Source organism: Macrobrachium nipponense, chromosome 1 (genome assembly GCF_015104395.2).
Source record: "Macrobrachium nipponense isolate FS-2020 chromosome 1, ASM1510439v2, whole genome shotgun sequence".
NCBI classification, from domain to species: Eukaryota; Metazoa; Arthropoda; class Malacostraca; order Decapoda; family Palaemonidae; genus Macrobrachium; species Macrobrachium nipponense.
Genome location: NC_087200.1, coordinates 191055508 through 191083378, shown reverse-complemented (window position 1 = coordinate 191083378; position 27871 = coordinate 191055508). Strand labels below are relative to the sequence as shown.

Below are 27871 nucleotides of genomic sequence, written 5' to 3'. Positions count from 1 at the left end.
GAATTTTGTCGACGTAGACGTCATGCAATAATACGTTTTGGCAATGATACCTCGAGTCCTTTATTATTATTATTATTATTATTGCTTTGGTGGCCGTCGACGGAACATTATATATAAATATGTACTATATATATGTGTGTGTGTGTATACTGTATATATGTGTGGATGTGTTTATAAGTACATAAATACTACGTATTTCCATCTTTCTGTATCAAATTAGCATTATACACCAAGTATTCAGTACTTATAATAAGTAGTTCCAGTGACACGAATAAGTCCGAAGGAGATCGATGACAGCCAGGGAGCCCTGGTTATTTGATTCACGTTTATTCATTATAAATGAAACCGTACTCTAGCTCTTTACTGCGCATGCGTCGCGAGAACCTCGATCACACGACTTCTGGAATGCAATCGTGTATTTCTCCTTACCTGATACATCTCTGAAAGCGCCATCTTTTTGCGCTGTCATGAGCCACTTTATGAGCCATCGGAATCCGTTCCCAGCCATCCGGGAGAGCCATTGGGAGCCAGCTCCTCGTCGTCAAGTTCTTACGTTATGTGCAGCTGAGGGCTAAATAATGCTCGGCACTTATGCCGTGGAAGCGGGAGCGGCGTTTCCAGCTACTCCTTTGGCCTTCCTTTTGTTGGGAGGTTGTGGGAAAGAGGAAAGAAGAGGAAGAAAGGGGGAAAGAAGAGAGAGATTTAAGAGGGGAGATTTGCGCTGGCGAATGCGTTTCTTGTCGTTAATATTGCAGCCCCGCCATAACTATTTTCTAAGACTTTTATGAGCTTGGCCGCCGGGGGAAACGGGTGACGTGTGACAAATGGGTTTCCTCTTCATTTTGGTTCCACAGCTGCTCTTTTACTGAAAGATGCCTCTGTTGTGGGAGGTCGCTGGTTTGCAGGAGGAACGATTAAAATTTTACTCGTGACACACCATGCTCAGTCATGCTCGATGCAGCCATACCAGTTCATGGTATTTAAAATCTGTCATATTTCTAGGCCTAACACTGAAATTTGCAGAACAAGTTCCAGGGGCTTCCAGTCTTCACATGGAGTTTCTAGAACAAGTTCCTAAGGCTTTTAGGTTTCTTATGGAATTTTTGGAACAGGTTTCAGGGGACTCAAGATTTCATGCTGAATGTCTTGAAGTTCCGGTGCTTTCCAGGCTTCATTTGGAATTTCTGAAACAAGTTTCAGTGCCTTCATGCTTCACGTGGAATTTCGTGAACAAGTTGCAGGTGCTTCTAGGCTTCATGTCGAATTTCTTTTAGAAGTTCCAGGGGCTTCCAGGCTTCATGTCGAATTTCTATAACAAGTTCCAGGGGCTAACAGGCTTCATGTCGAATTTCTTTAACAAGTTCCAGGCGCTCCAGGCTTACTGTCGAATTTCTTTAACAAGTTCCAGGGGTCCAAGGGCTTACAGGTTCATGTGGAATTTCTTTAACAAGTTCCAGGCGCTCCAGGCTTACTGTCGAATTTCTTTAACAAGTTCCAGGGGTCCAAGGGCTTCCAGGCTTCATGTGGAATTTCTTTAACAAGTTCCAGGGGTCCAAGGGCTTCCAGGCTTCATGTGGAATTTCTTTAACAAGTTCCAAGGGCTTCCAGGCTTTATGTAAAATTTCTTCAACAAGTTCCAGGGGGCTTTCAGGCTTTCTTTGAAATGTCATAAACAGGTTCCAGGGGCTTCCAGGCTTCACGTGGAATTTTTAAACAAGTTTCAGGGACTTCCAGGCGTCATGTGGAATTTCTTTAACAAGTTCCAGGGGCTTCCAGGCTTTCTGTGAAATGTCATTAACACGTGCCAGTGGCTTCCAGGCTTCACGTGGAATTTTTAAACTATTTCCAGGGGCCTCCAAGCGTCATGTGGAATTTTTTTTAACAAATTCCAGAGTCTTCCAGGCTTCACGTGAAGTTTTTTAAAAGAGTCTATTGCCTTCCAGGCTTCATGTGGAATTTCTTAAGTTCCAGGGTCTTCTAGGCTTCATTTGGATTTTTTTTTTTTAAGTTTCAGGGGCTTCGAAGCATCATGTGGAATTTCTTAAACAAGTTCCAGAGGCTTCCAGGCATCATGTGGAATTTCTTAAAGAAGTTCCTGGGTCTTCCAGGCGTCATGTGGAATTTCTTAAACAAGTTCCAGCGGCTTCCAGGCATCATGTGGAATTTCTTAAACAAGTTCCAGGGGCTTCCAGGCATCACATGAAATTCCTTAAACAAGTTCCAGTGGCTTCGAGGCTTCATTCTGAATTTCCTAAACAAGTTCCAGGGGTTTCCAGTCTTCTTGTTGGATTTATTGAAGATGTTCCATGGGCTTCCAGGCTTCGTGTGGTATTTATTGAATAACCTCCAGTGACTTCCAAGCTTTATGTGGAATTTTCTTAACAAATCCCAGAGTCTTCCAGGATTTCTGTGAAATGTCATGAATACGTTCCAGGGGCTTCCAGGCTTTTTGTGGAATTTCATGAACAAGTCCGATGAGCTTCTAGGCTTTATGTGAAATATCATGAATATGCAGAAGCCAGGTACTATGTCGTACCTCTAAGTAAATGGTGATACAATCCACAATGAAGTAAAATCCTCTTGTAGTTTAAAATATATATTTCTTGTATAGGATTAAAGCTTTCGACCATCAACAGTTGATGGTCGAAAGCTTTAATCCTATACAAGAAATATATATTTTAAACTACAAGAGGATTTTACTTCATTGTGGATTGTATCACCATCATGAATATGTTCCAGTGGTTTCCAGGCTTTATGTGGAACGCCATGAACAAGTTCCATGAGCTTCCAGCGTTCAGATGGAATTTCTTAAACAAGTTCCAGGGGCTTCCAGGCTTTCTGTGGAATGTCACAAACAAGTTCCATGAGCTTCCAGGCTTTCTGTGAAATATCATGAATATGTTCCACGGGCTTCCAGGCTTTATGTGAAATGCCATGAACAAGTTCCATGAGCTTCCAGGCTTTCGGTGAAATGTCAAGAATATGTTTTACGGGCTTCCAGGCTTTATGTGAAATGCCACGAACAAATTCCATGAGCTTCCAGGCTTCAGGTGGAATTTCTTAAACAAGTTCCAGGGGCTTCCAGGCTTCACTGGATTTGAGTAGGTCCTGCCATCGGAGGGGAAAGGTGTGAAGGAATGCGTTTGACCAATTGAACCTCGTCAGGTAATGGGATTCTGGTCGATAGCGGTATCGGAAAGTTATTACATCGATCCGCTGGCTCTTCTTTGTGACGACTGTGTGTGCTACGCGCCTTTTTCTGATACCAGTTCAATGTTCCTTATATTTCTTAATACTGATTTAAGTGGCTGGATTTAAACTTGTTTTAAATGTTGGTTGGCCGTGTTATGAATTTACAAGCAATATTTATCTTCCTTGCGATCATAAGGAAGAAAAATTATTGAAAGCCGGTAGAATTCATGTTGATTGCGAGCTAATTTGCTCCGTGTTCAGAAAATGTAATAAGAAATACTCAGTTGTCTTCGTGCTCACTCTTTCATCTGTCATCACCTCACTATTACTGTCATTTTCTCCTTCTTTGTGTGTGGGGGTTGGAGGCGGTGGGCTTATTACCTTTTATTCCTCATTCCTTACCTTTCATATTTCCTCACATCACCTTCCTTAATTTCTGGCCCGTTTTAATGTAGAGACATTGTTCTTTTTGTGAGCACAACTTCGTCTCAGTAGGATAGAATGGTTTTTATTGTCCTGTGAAATTCAGATATTAATTTGATTCATTTCACATGAAATGCTGATTGTTTGTTTTTAATAAGGCCAACCGGTATTAATTTGTTTGGTTATATTTTTTCAGTAAGTTCAGAGCTTCTGACAATGAACAGATATGCTCGACTCTCAGATTATGGCATTTTTAAACTTTATTCGTGTAATAAGTACAATCTTCGAGAAGTAACCATGTATGCTTGTTCTTCAAGATCAAGAATAGAGGAAAGAACATAACAGAAGGAGAATCTCATTTGAGAGGAAGTTTAATCAAAGCTTGTTTTGGACACCGAGATACTTTATACCTTTTTCAAAGCTTATTTGTCACTCTATGCTGAGTTATTTTTAGTACCGAAATTCTTCACTTGGAATGTCAATGGTCATTTTCAATAACAAGAAATGTCACTTGGTTTTTCCACTGTTATTTTTCATTTGGTTTAACACGGGTTGTTTTTACGAACGGAGCTAATTTCTTTACTTGGTTTATCAATGATTAGTTTTTCCATTTGAATCGATTACACGTTTACCGTCGAAATTTATTTTTCACCGAAATATTTAGTCACGTGGTTCGTCAAGGTTATTATCACCAACAAAATAGTCACGTAGTTCTTCAAAGGTTATACTTACCAACAAAATTAGTCACGTGGTTCGTCAAAGGTTATTTTCACCAACAAAATTAGTCACGTGGTTTATCAAGGACTATTTGCTTAGTATAGTCGCTTGTCTTGTCTGTAAATGTAAGCTAATTCTGTTGTTACGTTCAGATATATAGAAGATACATAATATGTGAATGCAAATTCACACTTGACTCATTCCATAGCCCGGACTTGAATTTGGTTATGAAAATTTATGTTGTCATTGTTATAGTCGTTCACGTTGTTTCCTTTTTTAATTTTTCCGTAAAAAGAAAACTATTAAGATGGCTTTGTATGTCCTGCAGCTCCCAGATCTTAAAAACTACCGAGGCTCCAATCATTAAACATACCAAATTGCAGCCCTCTAGCTTCAGTAGTTTTTATGATATTTAAAGTTGAAGTTAGCCATGATCGTGCGTCTGGCAACATTATAGACAGGCCACCACCGGGCCGTGGCTGAAAGTTTCATGGGCCGCGGTTCAAACGGCATCATACCGAAACCACCGAAAGATAGATCTGTTTTCGTTGGCCTTGATTATGCGCTATACAGAATACTCGATCTGTTTTACTAGTTTATGTTGATGACTGGTGTTGTTACGTTTTATCTTCAACAGATTAATAAATTCCGTCCAGATGAACCAATATCGTCGTCAATATCATCACAGACATCGATACTCCTATTGTTAACGCGTAGCAATCATTGTTACCAAACGCAACCCCAGTTGACATTTCAAATAGCTGCGAGCATAATGTCCCGAGCAGCGCCTCTCGCTCCGAGACTCAGTTCACCCGGACGAGAATGAAAGCCCATTGACATATTGTGGCCGTGACATTTAACATTTCAGCATTCCAATCGGCGTCCAAATAAACCGAATCTAAAAAGGTAGTAGATGAAAGGGCCCCGCCAGGTTCCATTCATAAGTTTCCGCGTCGCGAGTAAAATTTCACCTTTAACATTTGGGCCGGAGGAAGGAAATTTAAATTTGTTGTATTTTGTTTTGTTTTTTTCTGGTCTGTGCAACATATTGACGCTCGTTTCGTCTGGTCGCGTTGTTTGTAAGTGATAGTATTTTGAATGGACGTTGGTGTTTCTATAAGGAGCTACAATTATAGCACTCATTTGTGAGCTAGTTTTATGAAGAGGTATTTTGTTAACAAATTTATAAAGAGATATTTTGTTTATAGTTTTATAAAGAAGTATTATGTTGGGTTGTTTATAAATGTCAGTATTTTGACTTGGTCATAATATTTCAATGAGGAAATATGGATATAAAACTACCTTGTAAAAGAGTGGTATAATCTGGCATTCGTTTCGCCTGGTTTTCTCGTTCAGCTGGTCCACTGGTATAGTGGTTAGTGCCGTGGCATGCCACTCACATGTCTCTGGTTCGCGTCTCCCCCAGGGCGATGAAAAATCAAAAGTTCTGTATCATGATCAGTTACTGTTACAATGTGGGGTCTGCGGTGGTAGGTTGAAACCAACGTTCTTTGGAACCTTCAAGTCAGTAGCCCCTTTAGTGTGCTTGTTCCTCATGAAAAGTTTCTTCTACTGAAATAATAGTAATAATAGATAATATAAATGACAGTATTTTGACTGTGTGCTATTATTTTATTTCTATAAGGAGCTGTAAGTATAAAACTATTTTTTTATTTGTTCCATTAATAGTTATTTTGCCAATGATTCTGTCGGTGTGTTGCAGGAATGCTCAGCCACCATCTAGGATTAGTGTTTAATTACATATATATATATATATATATATATATATATATATATATATATATATATATATATATTATATCTTACTCTAATGGACGTTCTGTCTGTCCGTCCGTCTGTCATTCAATCACGGCAAAACGGCTGGTCCGATGGGCATGAAACTTGGCAGGGTTATAGTGGGGACCCCTAAGATGGCTTATAATGGGGTTTCATCCTACCGCCCCCCTCCCCCCGCCTCTAATGGGCATTATGTCTCCGTCCCTTTCAAGGGACTGGAAAAACCATTACCGAAAATGCAAGCAAAATGTTATAACTGTTTAACGGCTGTTTGCTAGTATATACGTATAGATAGAGATAGTTTATAAAGTGTGTAGTGGAGTTTTGCCTAAATGTTGATTAGCCCAGGAGAGAAACTGTTTATTTTACTTTCATTGACGTATCAAGTTTCATATAGTGTAAAGGGGAGTTTCACAAGAGCACCAGCTGAAAACACAAAGTGTCTTGGATTTTATTTCCCATATTTTTCCATCTGATACCACCCCTTTTTAATACCATCCCGTTTTGCACGTAGTTCGTATTTAAATAGTAGTTTACTGCATTCTCATTACCGAAGCAAGATGAGCTGGAATTTACCCCTCCCCCACCGCCCCCCACACAAAAAATGGTAGGGCAGTCCTTTCATACCTAGGCTCGCAGAGTTCATGGATTATGGGAGATTATTCCATTCTGCATGCAGCCTGAATTCCAGGTTTTATCAGAAAAAGAAATCGTGAAAAAACTCAATTTATGCGAATTTGTCTCTTGAAAGGAATTTATCTGGTTTGTAATTTATTTGGAATTTTATTCTTCTATTATTATTTTTTATTTTGGGGAGGAACCCCTTGTTTGTTGTAGGATTTTTTTTTCTTTTTTATAATCCCACTTTTTCTTTGTATAGTTGTGACGAATGCTCGTTTATACATACTTTGTTAGGTATCGTGTAGTGACATTATCTATTTTGGAAATATAGTGACTTTAAATATCAACATGACATCACCTGGATATTGACTTCCAAGTTGCAACATTAGCCGTTCACGAATGAGTATGACCAGATTGTTGTTGCAACAGTTTATTTCCCGGAGTAAATGTGGTACATCAATAGATATGAAGGAATAGAATATAAATTAGGTGTATATACCTCTCTTATGTTCATTTCCACTCGTGTTGATTTGTTTATCGTATTTTCCTATGACTTGTCTGTCTCTGCTGGCTGATTTCCCTTTGGAGCCCTCTTGGCTTTATATGGCTTCAAGAAAGAAATATTCACCGAAGAATATTACACTATTTTTTGGGAGAATATTTTCAGGGATGTCGGTATCGGTATATATATATATTCCCAAAAAATATACTCCCAAAAAATATTTTCAGAATATGCTTGTAGTTCTAGAATTCAGTCGTGCCATTTTACGTGACGAGGAACAGACGTGGTCTCGCAAACGTGATAGAGCAAACTGCACCAGTCCCCCGTATTGCAAAAGACAGTCGTACTCTGCACGCCCACGCTCGTTCAGACGTACCGTGGCGCCCGCCGTGCAGGCCAGACATTGCTTACGACCGCCCCCCACCGGCGTGTCAAAGAAGGCATTGATTTTTGGCTTCAGGTGGGTCCTATTGCTCCCGGTGTCTGTCTCCGGTACGCTTGAGGGGGGAGGGGGGCGCCCTGTATTCTGCTGGTGTACGATCAAGGTCACTTCAGTTCAAGGTCTACAGAATACAGTGTTCTCTAGAGTTTAGAGAATGCACTGAATAGGGTTTATCTGCTAAATGATAAGGATAAGAATATACTAGATAAAATTTCATGCTCTTTTGTATGTTTCCAAGTCTTTATCTTCACGTCACTTCCGATCCCACTATCCACTTTAAATCACTATGAGAATGTAAGAAGGTTCACTATCGTTCGTCCGCTGGTATAGCGGTTAGTGTCTTGGTATGACACTCAGATGTCGCTGGTTCACGTCTCCCCCAGGGCGATGAAAAATCACTGGCTCTGTATCATGATCAGTTACTGCTGAAGAATGGGGTGTGCGGTGGGAGGTAGAAACCAACATTCTTTGAAAGCTTGAATTTCAAGTCGGTGGCCCTTTTGGTGTGCTTTTTATTTATTATAATTATGGTAATAATGATAATGATAGTGAAAATTCGATGTCTGAAGTGAAGGTCTTGACTCTAGACCTTGACTTCAGATATGTATTGAGTTTTCACAGCATCGATAGTGAACTTTCTCTCTTTTTGATGGTGATTTGCATAGGATTGTGATGGCGGTGGTGGTTCTTTGAAGGTAAACCTTCAAAAACAGAAAGGAAGAAAATATTTGATCGTCTGTTTATTCTTATTATTGTTATTTAGAAGGTCAACCCTATATTCATATGGAACTAAGCCTACAGAGACCATTGACTTGAAATTCAAACTTCCAAAGGGTATGTTGTTCATTTGAAGGAAGTTATAGAGAGAGAAAGAGATCAGTTATCAGAAAAGAGAGTAAAAGATGAATTACTTGATTAATTAATGAACAAATAGAAATATAAAGAAATTGTAAAAATACAAAGCAGATTGTTGTAGGGTAGCCATGCATTGTTTCCGGATGATGCAAACTGCAGTCAGGGGGAATGGGCAAATGAAATGTAATTCTTTTTATTCATTTTCGATTAATTCTCCTCTTAAAATCAGAGCTATGCATCTATATAAAAAAAAAAACCATAGACATCGTTGTCTTGACAAATATTGTTTTGCAAAGGGTGTAGTGAAAGATTGTACAAAATCTTCGTTTGGTAAATTCGAATAAACAACGGTTGACGTACCAATTTTTCCACACAAGTCTTTGCTGTATTATCTCGGACTCTGTGAATCTGAAAGAGGGAAAGGCTGCTTGTCGCGTTTGAAGTTGGGGAATTGTTTCGTCAGTCTTATTAACACTGTATAGAACTGTAATATAACTGCTGAATTTTGATCTGACCTTGAAAAGGGGGGGGGGGGGGGGCCGAATCTAATGCTCCCTTAAAGGAGACTGAGCGACTCTCGACCTTGAAGACGGCAGAGAAAGTGTGCAGAGCCAGAAGACGAGGAGTTAAGCATTGAGCTTTGTATATATATATATATATATATATATATATATATATATATATATATATATATATATATATATATATATATATAAAGATGGTAATGGCTCAAGAAGGTAACTTTAATTCTGAAGATGAGAGGGTAAGAATTAACCTTATAAAAAATGGGATGGATAACGTCTTCCAGAATTAGGGAATCCTAAAACGAAAAGATGTTTGGTAAAGAACATAGTTTGCTTATGGTCCTATATTGAATTTCAGTGAAAAAAAAAAATTAGGCCACATCATTTATGTAAAACTGAAATAGCCTCTGGTCTGTTAAAGAGGAATCTTTTCCCGTAAATGGGTTGGTGCCATTAGTGCACCTCACGCGGTGCACTGTAGGCATTAGTAAGGTTCTTTGGTCATGGTGCAACTCTCCAACTTCCTTTATTTTCAATTTTCCCTTCCAGCACGGAATGACTCTTAGGTCCCAGCGCTTGGCCTGTGGCCTAAATTTTAAATTCGAATTCTAATAGGAATTTGAATTCATATCTGGAATTGTCAGTGTCACGTAAGACATGTTATTATTATTATTATTATTATTATTATTATTATTATTATTATTATTATTATTATTATTATTATTATTATTTCGGAAGAAGACCACCCTCTGTTTCAAACTTCATTAAACATCATGGCCGTCTGAATGCTTTTGAGTTTATACTGCAGTTTCTCAACGAGTCCCTTTGTGCAGCAGGTAAATGATACAACAGCTCTCCAAAGTTAATTTATTCCAGTGCACCTTTTACTCAAAGGCGAATGAAGCCAGGGGTACAATCAGCTGTTATATGATTGCCCTGCTGCTACAAAGAAACCCATTCGAGAGAATGAGAAACTGCAATATAAACTATGCTTCCAGAAGGGCATTCTATTATTATTATTATTATTATTATTATTATTATTATTATTATTATTTATTATTATTATTATTATTATCATCCTATTGAATATAAATTCTGCCATTATATTCAATAAAACAAGTTTGAAAGAAGGTCTGTTCCAGCATATTATTATTATTATTATTTTTCTTTTTCGGCGGGGCTCTCACAGTCCTCCAATTGGACCGGGTGGTTTTTATAGTGTGGGGTTCCTGGTCACATCCTGCCTCCTGAAGTCCATCATTTTCTTACTATGTACGCTGTTTTTCCAGGTTCCTTTTCAGGGATCTTGGGATCATGCCTAGTGTTCCTATGATTATGGGTACTATTTCCACCGTGCCAATTCCCAATATCCTTCTTATTTCTATAAAATTTCAGGTCTGGATACCTAACCATTTTTTCCTTTTCTTTCTCTTCAACTCTGGTATTGGGACATCAATTAGTGCTACTTTCTTCTTGATTTTGTCAATCAACGTCACGTCTGGTCTATTTGCACTTATCACCCTATTATTATTATATTATTTTATTATTTTATTTTATTTTATTTTTTTTTTTTTTTGCTCTATCACAGTCCTCCAATTCGACTGGGTGGTATTTATAGTGTGGGGTTCCGGGTTGCATCCTGCCTCCTTAGGAGTCCATCACTCTTCTTACTATGTTGCCGTTTCTAGGATCACCTCTTCTGCATGAGGCCCGAGCTACTTCAGCCTCTAGTTTTTCTAGATTCCTTTTCAGGGATCTTGGGATCGTCCTAGTGCTCCTATGATTATGGGTACGATTTCCACTGGCATATCCCATATCCTTCTTATTTCTATTTTCAGATCTTGATACTTATCCATTTTCCCTCTCTTTTCTCTTCAACTCTGGTGTCCCATGGTATTGCGACATCAATGAGTGATACTTTCTTCTTGACCTTGTCAATCAACGTCACGTCTGGTCCTTTTTGTTTGCACGTATCACCCTATCCGTTCTGATACCATAGTCCCAGAGGATCTTTGCCTGATCGTTTTCTATCACTCCTTCAGGTTGGTGCTCGTACCACTTATTTCTGCAAGGTAGCTGATGTTTCTTGCACAGGCTCCAGTGGAGGCTTTTGCTACTGAATCATGCCTCTTTTTGTACTGGTTCTGTGCAAGTGCCGGGCATTCACTTGCTATGTGGTTTATGGTTTCACTTTTCGTATTGCACTTCCTACATATGGGAGAGATGTTATTTCCGTCTATCGTACTTTGAACATATCTGGTTCTTAGGGCCTGATCTTGTGCCGCTGTTATCATTCCTTCAGTTTCCTTCTTTAGCTCTCCCTCTGTAGCCATTGCCAATTGTCATCGCTGGCTAGTTCTTTAGTCTGTCTCATGTATTGTCATGCATTGGTTTGTTGTGCCAGTCCTCTGTTCTTTCTGTCTTTCTCCTGTCTCTGTATATTTCTGGGTCTTCGTCTGCTTTTATTAGTCCTTCTTCCCATGCACTCTTTAGCCACTCGTCTTCACTGGTTTTCAGATATTGCCCCAGTGCTCTGTTTTCGATGTTGACGCAGTCCTCTATACTTAGTAGTCCTCTCCCTCCTTCCTTTCGTGTTATGTATAGTCTGTCTGTATTTGCTCTTGGGTGTAGTGCTTTGTGTAGTTGTCATATGTTTCCTGGTTTTCTGATCTATGCTGCGGAGTTCTGCCTTCGTCCATTCCACTATTCCTGCGCTGTATCTGATTACTGGCACTGCCCATGTGTTTATGGCTTTTATCATATTCCGGCGTTGAGTTTTGACTTGAGTATCGCCTTGAGTCTCTGCATATATTCTTTCCTGATCGTGTCCTTCATCTCTTGGTGTTTTATATCTCCTCCTTCCATTACTCCCACCCGGTATTTTGTATCCTGTCTCATCTATGTGTTTGATGTTGCTCCCATCTGGTAGCTTTATCCCTTCAGTTCTCGTTACTTTGCCTTTTTGTATGTTGACTAAGGCGCATTTTTCTATTCCAAACTCCATCCTGATGTCCTCAGATACAATCCTTACAGTCTGGATTAGGGTATCTATTTCCTTGATGCTCTTACCATACAGCTTGATGTCGTCCATGAACATCAGATGGTTGATTCTGTTGCCTCTTTTCTTGAGTTGGTACCCGGCATCCATCTTCTGTAGTACTTTTTGTCATGGGAATCATGGCTACTACGAAGAGTAGTGGGGACAGTGAGTCGCCCTGGAAGATCCCTCTCCTGATATTAACCTCTGCTAGTCTTATTCCAGAGCTTGTAAGTATTGTATTCAGTTGCGCATTGTATTTTTGAGGAAGCTGATGGTATTTTCCTCTGCCCCATATATTTTCAGGCATTCTATTAGCCATGTGTGTGGTATCATGTCGAAGGCTTTCTTATAGTCTATCCATGCCATGCTTAGGTTGGTTTTCCTTCTCCTACTGTTCTTCATTACCATTTTGTCTATCAGGAGCTGGTCTTTTGTGCCCCTACACTTCCTTCTGCAGCCTTTCTGTTGGTTGGGGACGGTGTTTGTTTCCTCTAGGTAGTTGTATTAGCCTTTCACTGATGATACCTGTTAGTAACTTCCACATTATTGGTAGGCAGGTGATAGGCCTGTAGTTACTGGCTATATTTCCCTTACTCTTGTCTTTTTGTACTAAGGATGTTCTTCTGTGGTCATCCATTTGGGTGCTTGGTGATTTGAGATACAATGCTGGAGTTGTTCTGCTATTCGTGGGTGTAGGGCCTTGAAGTTTTTTGAGCCAGTATCCATGGGACTTCATCGGACCTGGGGCTTTCCAGTTTGGCATTTTCTTTAGTTGGTGTCTGACTGTGTCTGTCGTGATGTCTGTGAATCTTTGTTTTATTCTCCCTGTTTTCTTCTTCCTTGACTTCCTGGAGCCATGTTGCATGTTTGTTGTGTGATACCGGATTGCTCCATATGTTTTCCCAGAGTCTCTTACTTGGTTCGGCTTCAGGAATTTCTGGGTGGTTGTCTTCCCCTCTTAGTTGGCTGTATAGTCTGTTCTGGTTGGTTCCGAATAGTTTGTTCTGTTGGTATCCCTTATTCCTGTTCTGTATCGTTGGATCTTATGTGCTTTGGCCTTAAGCCTCTGTTTTTACATCTTCTATTGTGTTGTAATCCCCTCTCTTGTACTTTGTATTTCTCGTTGAGTTCCTCCCTTGTTTTTTCTTGCTTCTTAGCCTTTTTTCTGCCATCTCTTTCAGTTTACTCAAGTCAGATCTCATCACCATGATTTGCTTTTCCAGTCGCCTTTTTCCAAGGAGGTTTGCTGTTTTGGTTTCTGTTGGTTTGGTTGTGCTGGTGGTGTGGTGTTCGAATTCCCATCAGTTCTGCTACTAATCTTGCTCCTGCATATGTCAAGTTATTTGTTTCTGTGATACTGGTGGTGTGTATTATGCCCATTATTTCATTGACATTATTATTATTATTATTATTATTATTATTATTATTATTATTATTATTATTATTATTATTATTATTATTATTATTATTACTATTATTATTATTATTATAAGTGAAAAAATAACAGGAAACATGTACTTATACTAAGGTTCGTGTTTTTTTAACAGTTTAAATTTCTGTTTTGACATTTTAAACTATAGTCATTTCCAGTTGCTCTTTGAACAGTTTAAATTCTAATATAGAATTTAAAACGGTCATTTCGACCTATTTAAGAAGTTTGATTGTTTTATGAAAAAATTTAAAACTCGTTATTTCGAGTTCCATTTGAAAAGCTTAAATTTAAAATCGTCATTTCAAATTATTTTTGAAGAGCTGAAATTACAATTGAAAAATTTTAAGTTGTCATTTCAAGTTAAAAATTCTTAAAAATTTTAAATATTGATTTAAAAATTTACAATTATCGAAAATTTTTTGAACATCTTTTAAAATCCTAATTTAGAAATTTACAGTTGTCGAAAATTTTTGGAATATTTCAAATCTGAATTTAAAAATTGACAATTGTCGAAATTTTTTTTTACATTTTAAACCTTAATTTAAAAATATACAATTGTCGAAACATTTTTGAAATTTAAAATCTTGATTTAAACATTTACAATAGTCGTAAAATTATTGAACATTTTTAATCATGATTTGAAAATTTACAATTGTCGAAATAATTTCTAACATTTTAAATCTTGATATAGATATAAAAATTTACAATTGTCGAAAATTTTTTGAAAATTTAAAATCTTGATTTAAAATTTACAATTGTCAAACAATTTTTTAACATTTTAAATCTTGATTTAAAGATTTACAATTGTCGTCATTTTGAATGCTGATTTAAAACCACCAACAAACAGGTAACATTCATACCATGCATCGAATGACAAGGAAATATTGCTTACAACATTTCCCATGTTGGAGCGGTTGGTGAATATTATTTAACCTTTTTTTCCCCTTTTATTCCTGCCATGTAATGAGAGAATTGGACAGATGACTTCCTATTAAAAATTTCCATTTATTTCCAATGGTCCCATTATGCATTGCCGCTAATAATAACTGCCCTACGATCGTGCGGCTTTTTTTTTTCGTCATAGGACATGCTGTAAAAATATTTCCTTTCATTTAGGATGATGGTTATGCAGATTCTATATATAGAATCATTTAGGTTTTTCGTGTATTATTCGGTTAATTTAATTTTATTTTTGTTATTAGAAAGGTGTACTCTTATTTTATATTCATATATATATATATATATATATATATATATATATATCTATATATATATATATATATATTATATATATATTATATAGATAATATATATATATATATATATAGTATATATATATTATATATATAATTATATATATTATATATTTATGTGTGTGTAAGTTGATACACGTCCGTACCGTGTGCACTTTTTTGTTCTTACTGAATAATCTTTAGCTATTAACTAAAGCCTACATGAATCTTGTTGGCTTATTGTCTAACCTCTCCGAAAATCACTACTTAATACATCTGTGGTGTTTTCTCCAATTCCGCCTTAGTTCCTCGTTGGACAAGTGGGTTGCATGCTTGTTCGATTCCCCACTCTGCCAACGTAGAACCAGAGTAATGTATTTCTGGTCAGGTCATTAGAAATTCATTTCTCGATATAATGCGGTGCGGATCCCACAATAAGCTGTAGGTCATGTTGCTAGGTAACCAATTGGTTTTTAGCCACGTAAAAGCATCTAATCCTTCGAGCCAGCCCTAGGAGAGCTGTTAATCACCTCAGTGGTGTGGTTAAATTAAGATATACTTACTTTTTCTGGATCCCTTTACCTTGCTGTCCAACCACTCCAACTCCCTCTTTTCATTGTTGTGCAATGAATGCCCGAAAATGCCCCAGTGCTTGGCTCGACATTTAAAGTTTCTAGTTGCTCAGTTTTTAACAAATACACATTCACTCCTCGTTACAACTGAAGCAGGTGTCTGAGGAGCACTTTGTTTTGTTCCCTGTGCGAGAGTATATTATAGTAACATTGTATGGAAATGAGGGGAAACGCCCCTTTGCCCTTCAAGACGTCTTTTAAAATAAAGCGGAGGAAAGAGAATGTTCTTCCTAGTCGCAAGTAGTAATATTAACTTAATTGTTTGATACTTTTTTTTTTTTTTTTTTGCTTTTTCCTTTCGTTAGCGTGATTCAGGATTTTTGTCGCTTTTGCTGACTGTAATTGTTATTTGATTGTTGTTTTTTGAAGTAATTATGTGTGAAGTAGGTGGAGTTTAAGGTAAAGGATAAATGACCCAGTTGTGTTATTCGTAAGGATACTTTATATTTTGTCGTTTTCTATTCTCTTTTGTTTTGTAAATTTGCATCATATTTCTCTCTTCAAACAAAGTGAAAGGTATTGCATCGGTGGTGAAAGATTATATATATATATATATATATATATATATATATATATATATATATATGTGTGTGTGTGTGTGGTGTGTGTGTGTGTGTGTGTGTTTTCCTTTTTTATGCGTGTAAATGACCAGAAACAAAATAAATCTCAACTTTCCCAAAGAAAATTAAGAAATATGATCATTGAAATACAGAATTGAAAACTGTCTAGTCTTTCAAGAATTCTACATAAAATGAAGCATAGATCTGTGCGTTTATACTTGATTATTTCAGTATTCTTTGTTGGTGTTACAGTACTCTCCGGCGCAGGAAGAAGGACAAAAGCTGCGTTCAGTTCGTCGGTATCGAACGTTTTAGCGTTTCGTTCATATAGATTGACGGTATCGTCCATGATAAATCTTTAGCGCAGACGCTTTTTTGTCCCGTTGCGTAGCGTTTTTCAATTCAGTACAGGATGAGGGCAAATGGGATAGTATTAACTAAGAGAAAAATATTCTCTCTCTCTCTCTCTCTCTCTCGATTCAGCTTTTACGGTAAGCTGGATTTCAAATGATGCCTCAGTGGAACATATGAAACTGCACCTGTGCATATTGTTTTTTTGTTTTGTTTTATGATTCGAAGGATCTACTGTTTCTAAGTATTACTTGATTACCTTCATGAATACATAATTGAAATCATTTTCTGTGCAGAGTTACGTTTATAATGAAGTTGATATTGACTGATTTAACATGCTGTCATAAAAATCTCGTTGAAGGTACATCGTGGCAAATGGCAAGGACAGTCAACGCAGAAAAGCCCCACCATTTTTTTTTTTTTTTTTTTTTTTTTGGTGGGGGTGGGTGGGGGTGGGGTGGGGGGGGGGCGGGTTGGTTGCCCAACCTTCACCGGAGTAATTTCTGGAACGTGACAATTTAAGTATGAAGTACATGAATTCCTGGAGATTGGAAAGGGGCCGGAACAAAGGGAAAAATTTAAATTGAATTAAAGATAGATTAGAAGTTTTAAACGTCAATATTTTCACCCTGCTTTTTTTTTTTTTTTTTTTTTTTTTTTTCTTTTGCTGTGGAAGTCTTTTCATATTACATATTTTAAACAATTCAAGTTGAAAGTAAATAAATACCTGAAGATGAAAAAGACTGGAAGGGTACGAAACAGAGAAGAACATGACATCAAATAAAATATAAAATTAAAGATAAATGAAGAAAGGTTTTGAGCGTCAATATTGTCACCCAGTGTCGTCTTCTTCTTTATCTTTTCTATCTTTTCTTTCCGAGGGAAGTCTTTTCATATTACATATTTTGACCCTATCCTGTGGGGCCATCTCGTCCGACCCTCGAATCGGAAATCTATCGTCGCTTCGACAAAGGGATAATGTTTTTGATTTAGGAGCCCAAGGGTCGATCAGGGAGTCTTTCGTATTTTACAAAGTGCTTCGGCGTAAACATGGTGGGGGGTGCGACTCTGCCGAAAAAAAAAATGTTTTTCTTCTGCAGTTGCAGTTGGAAGTTGCTGACGTCATAATATCTCCCTCTGTTGTTAGTTGCTGATTGATTGCTAATGATTGTGCACAGAAAGTGTTTGTATATCACGATGAAAAATTTCCTGTCATGTAAAGCAATCTAAGAACAGCATTGTTTGCTCCTCTGAAAATATTAATTTTTCTGAAAATATTGGCTTTTCGTAGAATATTCTCTTCTGAAAATAATGGCTCTTCTGAAAATATCTTTTCTGAAAATAATGGTTCTCCTAAAAATATTGTACCTTCTGTAATTATTAGCTTTTCTGAAAATAATGGGTCGTCTCAAAATATTGTATCTTTTGAAAATATCATCTTCTGAAAATATTGGCCCTTCTTGAAATGATGATTCCTGAGATAATTTTGGCTATTGTGAAAATATTCACTTCTGAAAGCACTAATGTCTTTTCTGAAAATAATGGCTCCCCTGAAAATATTCTCTTGTGAAAGTATTGGCTCTTCCTAAAATGATTTTTCGGAAAATATTGGCTATTATGAAAATATTCACGTCTGAAAGTAATGTCTTTTCTGAAAATAATGGCTCTTCTGAAAATAGTGGCTCCCCTGAAAATATTGGTCCTTCTGGAAATAATGTCTTCTGAAATTTTTTTCGAATGTTGGTTTTTCGGAAAATGATATTAGTAGCTATTCTGAAAATATTGACTTTTTATAATATATTGGCTCTTCTGAAAATGTTGATTTCTCTGAAAATATTGGCTTTCTTAAATTGATATCAGCAGTTTTGAAAACAGTGGGTTTTCTGAGACTATTAGCTCTTCTGAAAAAAAAATATGGTAATGGGTATTCGAACATAAATATTGACAATTCTGTAAACAGTATAGAAGGCTATCCTGTAGGTGGTGTTGGTGAGTCGTCTGTAAATGACGTATCCAGCGATCTGAAAGTAGTACAGTTAACTATCCTCACTTCTATTTGTACTTCTCCTTCGGGGAATCAGATTAGTAGTTCTGTTAAAAAATCAAAGCTGTTTTTATTGATGGTTCCTCTGAGAATAGCATTAGTAGCCACTCTGAAAAAAAGTTTTGTTAGCGTTTATGAGATAAGTGTTCTTAAAAAACTTCAAAGTTTTATAGGTGCTTATTTTCAGAGTCGAATTTTTAGTTATACAGTGAGGTTCAGCCCAAAACGTCGTCAGAGAATTATTAAAAAGTGTAGAGAAAATTCCGTAATAATTTCCAAAGAAGACACAGGCCTACTGGTCTACTTCAAGGAGAGTTGTAATCAAAATGATAATATAGAAAATTCACTCGAGTGATTGCTGGATCAGAAAAATGTGTTCCCTTAATGTACCTTTTTCTTAGCAGTCAGTATGACAGATATGTCAGATTTAGACTCCATTTCTCATTTGACTTTCGCTAAATTATTTGTGATTGCGATTCCATTCTTCTCTTAATGCTCTCCTTCCCTTCTTTATTATACTCATTACGGGATATAACTTTCAAGTTATGGAGCAAGAGACCTGTTCTGTAAGCTGGAAGAATATTCCATGTTTTTGTTTTCGTCGCTTGCATCATCATTCGTGAAAGCTTATTTCACGAACGTTTAACAGCTCTGTCATGCCACGGAGTATTTCACGTTGAAGTAATATGTTCTTAAATATATTTTTTATATATTTTTTCTTCAGCCTTCCTCCCATTTCGAACAGTTGATGGAATTTTACAGTTTATGAAAATATGGTTTTTTCAGCGTTCCTTAATATATATATATATATATATATATATATATATATATATATATATATATATATATATATATATATATATGTGTGTGTGTGTGTGTGTGTGTGTGTGTGTGTAAGAGTGTTCGATGTGCTAGTGATGATTGTACGGATATGACAATGGCCATATCGTGGTTTTTCCCTGGAACGACCCATTGAATATATGTATAAGTATATGGCTTTGTGTATGTGTATACGAGAGTAAAATGTGTATTTATCCACCCATGAAGCAAGAACGAAAACGGGTAAAGAATAATAGGATTGCGTAACTCAGGGAAGACAGAAATAGGAAGAAAGCTCCAAAGCCTGCTAGTAGACGGAAAGAAGCTGCCATGCAGGATTGCCAATCTTATGGAAGGTTCTACGAGAGGACACGAGAAGAGGTATCTCTCTCTCTCTCTCTCTCTCTCTCTCTCTCTCTCTCTCTCTCTCTCTCTCTCTCTAACAGACGTTGCTCTTATACCTTCAGTTTTATTTCCTAGTCCATATTATTACTAGGTCTCTCTCTCTCTCTCTCTCTCTCTCTCTCTCTCTCTCTCTCTCTCTCTCTCTCTCTCTCTCTCTCTCTCTCTCGTTTAGAAGAAAGGAAGAAAAATCCACAGCGTTTAAACATAGCAAAAAAAATTTTCCTAAAAGCAGATACGGCAATTGGTTTTACGTCATCTATTCGTCATTCTTTTGTTAATTTCTAATTATTACGTCTCTCTCTCTCTCTATCTATCTCTCCTCAACGTCTTACTGCCTTTTCACGCAGGCACGTGTCCGTGAATGCAGCGATGATGATAATCTTACGCTCAGAAGAAAGTTAGAATATTATTATTATCATTTTTTGTTTTTCTTTATAGAAATCCATTCCCCACCACAATGGAGTCTATTATTATCAAAATGCAGAAGTGAAAGTATCTCATTTCCCTGACAATGGATCCTCGTAAGTGGAACTCCGTTGGGGATCTTTGGGGTGGCGTTGGGGGGGGCGGTGGGGTAGGGGGAGATTGGAGGAGGGGGGAGGGAGAAGAGGGCCTTTATTTCTATTCTTCTCTTCTCTCTGGCACGAGAATTACGGCGAGACTGTAATTATATGAAAATGAACAAGAGACTATTTAAATGACATTATTTATCTGATGCTTCTGTTCTTTTGCCTTGTTCTGCAGATGCTGTGTGGATCGTTGAGGGAGGCAGGGCGGTGGCGGCTGGGGGAAGGGGGGGGGGGGGGGAGGGGGGGGGGGGGAACTGGGTTCTGGGGATTGGGGCGATCATGATGAATTTTTTTTTTTTTTTTTTTTAAGTAGAGATAACATTCTCTTTCCATATAACTGTGTTCCTCATGAACATGTATTTCATTCATTTATTTTTTTATTTATTATTATTATTATTATTATTTTTTGCCATGGATGCACATTTGGTTTTGTTCTTCTTTTTCTTTAGTTGAAAATAATATATATATATATATATATATATATTTATATATTATGTGTGAGTTGTGTATATATATATATATATATATATATATATATAATATATATTATATATATATATTATTATATATATATATATGTATATTATATATTATATTATATATATATATACTATATATATATATATATATATATATAGTATATATACCATATATATATATATATATAGGTGTTTATATGTATTACCGTCTTGAAAAACAAAATTCCACGTGCTGGAACAAGAAGATTAAATAGAAAATCTTGAAAAGAAGCCAGACCCTTCTGTATTTGAAATCATTGTTGGTGTAGGTTAGGGCATTCGTCCGTGGTCTTAAGTCAGTTGGTTGTCTGTTTGGTTTGTGTTCTGATGTAAACAAAGTAAATAAAAAAAAGAAAAGCCAAACCAATACAATACCACACCGCCCAAGGACAATATGATACTAAGTACTATGCAAGGGAGTCTTCCCTGATTAGAAGTTTGCCAACGGTAACAGAAAGGCGCGTGTGGGTCGGTGTCCTTTCCTCAAAGTACAGGAAACTAAACAGAAACAGCTACCGCATCGTTGTGAAAGAACAGAGCATTTTAGCGCTGTATTTATTTACTGATAGTAAGAGTTTGTTACTAATAAGCGGGGAATTCTTGTCGTGACAAGGTGAACGACGATTCCGCTGCTCAGGCGTTTTCGTCAGGAGGTAAGGCGAATTTCTGAGGTTCCGATACTGGTTCGGATTTCGTTTTAGTGGACCGAAACAGCGAAAGGTTCATTTATCGCACCGGATTTCAGTTTAGCGAACCGAAACAGCGGATGGTTCATTTATTCATCGACTTGCTTGATGGAAAATGGATGAACAATTTGCTCCTGGGTGACGAATCGAGTGCTACGAATTATTTATGAACTGTTGATGTTCAGGAAGTGATTCATATCTCATTTTAGTGACCGAAGCAGCAAACGGCTCATTTGTTCGTCGACATTTCTGATGGAAAATATGTGAACTGTTTCCCGTTGCTTATAGAAATTAAGAAGTGCGAATTATTCTGTGAACTACGAGTATCGCCGCCGCATTTTTAATTTTTTTAAGTTTAAAAATCTTTTGACCAACTTTTAAGTACAACAGTAATTAAGCTTGGTCGAGTTTATAGGGTCTCTGTTTATAGTAGCTGTTTACAGTACATGATTTTAATGTGTTCGAAGTTTTTCCGTATTTGAAAATTTTAAATCTTTGCAAATATTTTGAATGTGTTCGAATTTATCATTTTACGAATAATGGTTGCAATTCAGTTTGAGGACCTGAGACCATCGTTCTTTTTGATTAAGTTTACCTTGTGCCAGCACGGGCTCTTGCTCATAGAGCAGCTCGTAACGAGACCAGCAAAATGTATATCTATGTTGTGCGGATCTCTCTCTCTCTCTCTCTCTCTCTCTCTCTCTCTCTAAATAACTCAGACACATTTTATATTTCAATAAATTTTAATCCAGCCTAGAATCCCAAGATTTTTTTTGGGGTGTACTTCTGTAGCCATAGTGGAAAATATTTCTCTCTCTCTCTCTCTCTCTCTCTCTCTCTCTCTCTCTCTCTCCCCTTGCAAATATATTCAAGTAGTTTGTCGTCATACTATTGCCTTATTTCCTGTATAACTTTGAAAAGTGCCTAAATATCTTGTTAACGCTTGTAGCAAGTGACATACGTTGCACGATCTCTTTCTCTCTCTCTCTCTCTCCACAAAAAGGAAAGAAGAAGGAAAGTCGGGGGTGGAGGGGGAAGGGGTGGGGGGGGGGGAGGGAAGAAGGAGGTTAAGGAGGGGGGTGGGGAAGGGGAAGGGGAAGGGGAGAAATAGTACAGCGAAAATTCGTCGGCAGACCTCGGGAAGGTATTTGAAAAGATGTCTCCTGGTGTGTGTGACGCTCGAGTGTTCGCGGTTCGCTGATTCTGAGAAGCTTTTCGGCGGGTTGGGCGAACTTGACCTCTCTCTCTCTCTCTCTCTCTCTCTCTCTCTCTCTCTCTCTCTCGCGGAAGAAGGTCCTCTCTTTTTATGTTCTCTACATCTTAGCGTGCAATTAGTCTCTCTCTCTCTCTGCTCTCTCTCTCTCTCTCTCTCTCTCTCTCTCTCTCTCTCCTTATCGCGGAAGAAGGTCCTCTCTTTTTATGTTTCTCTGCATCTTATCGTGAAAGGAGCTCTCTCTCTCTCTCTCTCTCTCTCCTTATCGCGAGAGTCCTCTCTTTTTATGTTTCTCTGCATCTTATTAAAGTAAATCTCTCTCTCTCTCTCTCTCTCTCTCTCTCTCTCTCTCTCTCTCATCGCCTAAGAATGCTTGAGAGTCAAAATGGAACTTCGTAAAATGGCATTTTCGGATTATTACCTCTGCTCAGGTTGTTATGTTCTGTTTGCTTGTGTTTTTGAACGTTTATCAGCAAGATTGCACAAAAGAAAAAAAGAAGTTGCGCAAAATCTTTTTTATTTTTATTTATTTTTTTTTTGCCAAAATATCAATAACAGTAAAGTTTTGAATTATCTACAACCAACAAGATCTGGGGAAATAGAGATCAAGACCGTAAGGACAGTTAAACTGACCGTCGTCCAACCCGGGAAATTTCATAATGTATACATACGCACGTTTTTACACACAGGAAAATAATCTTTTGTGCGATTACTCCAGCAAGAGCTAACACATTTGGATGAAGGCTTAAGGTCGTTGACTTGTAAAGCGAAGTTCAAAGGGTTCGGTTGGAATTAACCAAATTTTGTGATGACATTCATTTCAAGTTGATAGTTTTTTGACATCCGTAGATAGTCCCAGATTTAGTCAATTGTTTTATGTTTTGTGGTCAAGCAAGTTTTGGTTCCTGTAGGTGAAAAGGCTCCATGTAAGTAGTTTTTATAATCTTACATTTAATTGTGGTTTCATCTTTATGTTTATTGTCCTTTTTATCATATTTTTCTCTTCCGGTTTCCACAAGTTCATTCGTGATTACATTTTGTTGTTTAATTCCAAGCCTTTTGCAGCATTGTGTGTGATACAGTAGCAGAATAAATGCTATGATTTTCAACACTACCTGGGAGTGCGGGATTTTGGTCAGTGCATACAAATGATGCTTACGTTGAAAAAGAAACCCACAAAATCACTGTGTAACTTGTTTACTTCTAAGTATTTACATTTAATTTTACTTAGAAGTAAACAAGTTACACAGTGATTTTGGGGGTTTCTTTTTCAATCTTCAGAAGAAAATTGATAGAAGTATTTGATGCTTACGTTATTATGCACCGTCAACAAATGCTACGCTTTATTTCCCTAAATAAACGTCAGAAGGTGGCGGAGATGTTTATGAAATATGCAACAGAAGAAATGCCAGGATCTTAAGATTTTATTTAACGCAGAAATGACAGCAATATGACTTGACACAAATACACGACAAAATGAAAACGTGGAATGAAACCTGTTATTTTCTAAGATGGAATAAGAAGTGTGTGATTAGTCATGTCCATTTTATTTTTGCTGTAATTGAGAGAAGGGTTAGGCTTATGGCCTCTACTATTATTTGTACCTTTATTTATTGTGTATCTTTCATTTGCTGTCATTGGAGTGGGTATTTGTAAGGCCTATTATTATTATTATTATTATTATTATTATTATTATTATTATTATTATTATTATTATTATTATTATTATTATTATTATTATTATTATTATTAGACTTGAAGTTCAAGATTCCAGAGTTACATCATCAATTCTTGTTAATATAGATTTTTATTTGTTGTATACCTTACTTATAAAGTAAATTAACCAAAAAAAGTCCTCTCGTTCCAGGGTGATGAATTGTTTAGTCAATTTTGTTGGTCCATTATTATTATTATTATTATCATTTTTTTTTTTTTTTTTTTTTTGCTCTATCACAGTCCTCCAATTCGACTGGGTGGTATTTATAGTGTGGGGTTCCGGGTTGCATCCTGCCTCCTTAGGAGTCCATCACTTTTCTTACTATGTGTGCCGTTTCTAGGATCACACTCTTCTGCATGAGTCCTGGAGCTACTTCAGCCTCTAGTTTTTCTAGATTCCTTTTCAGGGATCTTGGGATCGTGCCTAGTGCTCCTATGATTATGGGTACGATTTCCACTGGCATATCCCATATCCTTCTTATTTCTATTTTCAGATCTTGATACTTATCCATTTTTTCCCTCTCTTTCTCTTCAACTCTGGTGTCCCATGGTATTGCGACATCAATGAGTGATACTTTCTTCTTGACTTTGTCAATCAACGTCACGTCTGGTCTGTTTGCACGTATCACCCTATCCGTTCTGATACCATAGTCCCACCCGAGGATCTTTGCCTGATCGTTTCTATCACTCCTTCAGGTTGGTGCTCGTACACTTATTACTGCAGGTAGCTGATGTTTCTTGCACAGGCTCCAGTGGAGGGCTTTTGCCACTGAATCATGCCTCTTTTTGTACTGGTTCTGTGCAAGTGCCGGGCATTCACTTGCTATGTGGTTTATGGTTTCATTTTTCGTATTGCACTTCCTACATAGTGAGAGATGTTATTTCCGTCTATCGTACGTTGAACATATCTGGTTCTTAGGGCCTGATCCTTGTGCCGCTGTTATCATTCCTTCAGTTTCCTTCTTTAGCTCTCCCCTCTGTAGCCATTGCCAATTGTCATCGCGGGCTAGTTCTTTAGTCTGTCTCATGTATTGTCCGTGCATTGGTTTGTTGTGCCAGTCCTCTGTTCTTTCTGTCTTTCCTCCTGTCTCTGTATATTTCTGGGTCTTATTATTATTATTATTATTATTATTATTATTATTATTATTTATTGTATGTGTTATGAATAAAGTAAATAAAGATGACCTTTCCTCTCTCCTTCCAGGGTGATGGCTGTGGCCGAGGAGGATGCGGGAGTGACCCTCGTCTCCTTCAGTCGCAGTAGACCTATACACCGATCTCAGTCTTCTCCGTCTTCCGCTGCTGCTGCTGCTGCCAAGCCCCCTACGCCCACTACCCCGCGTCCTAGGCGCCCGCGAAACACCCGCCGGTCCCTGTCGCGCCTCCTGAGCAGGTGTACGGAGAGTGGGGAGGAGGAAGAGGAGGACCAACCCGACGGCCCCTCGAGGTCTCCTGCTGTGCAGCAGAAGCAGTGTACTGGACTGGGCTCTGATCCCCAGCAGCGGCTAGCGAACGGGTCAACATCAGGAGCAGCCGAAACCGCCGACCTCTCTCAGCGCGACGCCAAGATCCAGTTGGTTGGCTTCAGGAGGTCGCACTCCTTCTGCGGCGACGCCAAGAGGAGCACCAAGAGAATCAGCTGGCGGAGTAGCAGCAGCTGCCGGAGCTACGACTGCCAGGGTCAGCGAGACAGCGTCCTAGGTCCCCCCAGCAAGCCGATGGACAACCCTGGCCCTATGAGTGCTCCACGCTGAAGACGTCGCGGGAGGTTGAAGATGGAGCGGGAGCGGTTGCGGAGGGTGCGGGGCGCGGCGAGACGCTGTGGGCCGACAAAAGAGGACGTCTTCACGAACTTCATGCGCCAGAGTCGGAGGACCGGTTCCCCTTCCACCCCCTGCTGGAGGAAGAGGGGCGTTCCACCCAAAGATCCCCCCCCTCCGGCGGGCTTCGGCGCCCCTACTCGGCCCTCCTCTTTATTGGCGGCTCTAGCTTGCGGGCCAACGAGCTTAGACGAAGGGCAGCTCTCGGGTGCGGCCCACAGGCGCACCGCCTACACCATGCGGCGCTCGGCGACTGCCGGGTTCCCGGGTCCTCTGGACAACAAGGAAAACGAAAACGAGGGGTCGGGGGTGTCGGGCGACGCCGACGACGACTCCCCCCCGGAGTCAGGAGTCAAGGAGGATGAGGATGACGAGGAGGAGGAGCCCTGGTGCGACTTACCGGCCTCCCCTCTGAGTCCACCGTCGCCTTTCCACCACCCTTTCTTTCGCCGGCAGTTGGGTCTGCCCACTCCCGTGGCTGATCCTTGGGCCCGGTTCTCGGGTTTCGGCATGCCGCGCCTCCCGCAGGTCTTGCTAGCGCACGCGCAGGCCCAGCAGGAAGCCGCGGCTGCGCGGAACGAAGAATGGAACCAAGGAGGACCCAGGAGGGATATTGGAAGGGCGGACGACTACGGCGTCGAGAAAGTCGAGAGGCGGCGCCACAGCGCCAACCCCACCCAAAATGGCCGGGGTCAGTACTGCATGTCCTCCAGGCAACGCATCGTCACCTATTGCGCCGACTCCAATTCATACAAGTAAGTTCTCTCTATAGTATATAAAACGTATTTGTTGTCTCGCTTCATCTCTGTATTGACATCCAACCCTGAATTTTTCATTTCAAATTGCCCTTTAGGGGGGTAGTGCCGTCAGTGCACCTCGCGCTGTGTACTGTAGGCATTACTTAAAGTTCCTTGCAGCGTCCCCTCGGCCCTAGCTGCAGCCCGCATTCATTCCTTTTACTCTACCTCCGTTCAAATCCTCTTTATTCCATCAAACTTTCCACCCTTTCAGTGTCAATGAGCTCATAGGTCTTAGAACCTGGTCCTTGGCTTACATTTTATATTCCATCGCGTTCTTGTAATTTCACTTAGGCCTACTTTCCATGCATGCGTAATTTACCCGCATCAGCATCCCACTTCCGCTTTGCATGACGAGCTCACCACGTATTTTCCTGCAGGTAAATTCCTTTCTCTCACTGCATTTGTGACTTTGTGTTTATGTGTAAGTTATTGTTAACTTTTATTGGTTAACTATTCTTTATTGTCTTTTGTATCTGGGTTTACGTTGTCATCTCTGTGCTTCGTTTTAAACCATATGACCTTTTGATGTGCTTTTTCGCTACTTGTCTAGAGAGCTTTCCTAAGTTCGCAGAATTCGATGATTTTAACCATTCTTCTTAATCCTGCCATAAAGTGCTTTCATGTTCTTTTCTTATGACTGCATTAATTCTCTCTCTCTCTCTCTCCTCTCTCTCTCTTCTCTCGCTCTCTCTTGTGTGTGTGTGTGTGTGTGTGTATGTGTAATCGTCCCCCAGTGCTTCAGTAATTTTTATATTTTTCAAATTTTACTGGAATATAGCATTTTTTTTCAAAACCATTAGACTGTTGAAATGGTTGATGTAAACTCAGAGTTAGAACTGTCAAAATCCTAGTTAAAATGATCAAACTCAGAGTTTAAAGAGTCATATTTAGTTGGAGCTATCAAACTCAAAGTTTGCTCTGTCAAGCTCAAGAGTTAGAACTGTCATACTCATAATTAGAG

General features: G+C 38.7%; 1 protein-coding gene across 7 annotated transcripts in view; it reads left to right on the top strand.

Annotated features, from left to right (window-relative positions):
• The window catches only part of LOC135219949 (uncharacterized), a 290474-nt gene extending 264395 nt beyond the window's left edge, over positions 1-26079 (top strand). For all 7 annotated transcript variants that reach the window (XM_064257188.1, XM_064257189.1, XM_064257191.1 and 4 more), the window contains one exon: positions 25495-26079. In XM_064257188.1, coding sequence (XP_064113258.1) covers positions 25495-26044 — 550 coding nt within the window. In that variant the 3' untranslated portion in view covers positions 26045-26079. The remainder of the gene's footprint in view (positions 1-25494) is intronic.
• The last annotated feature ends 1792 nt before the right edge of the window (positions 26080-27871 follow it).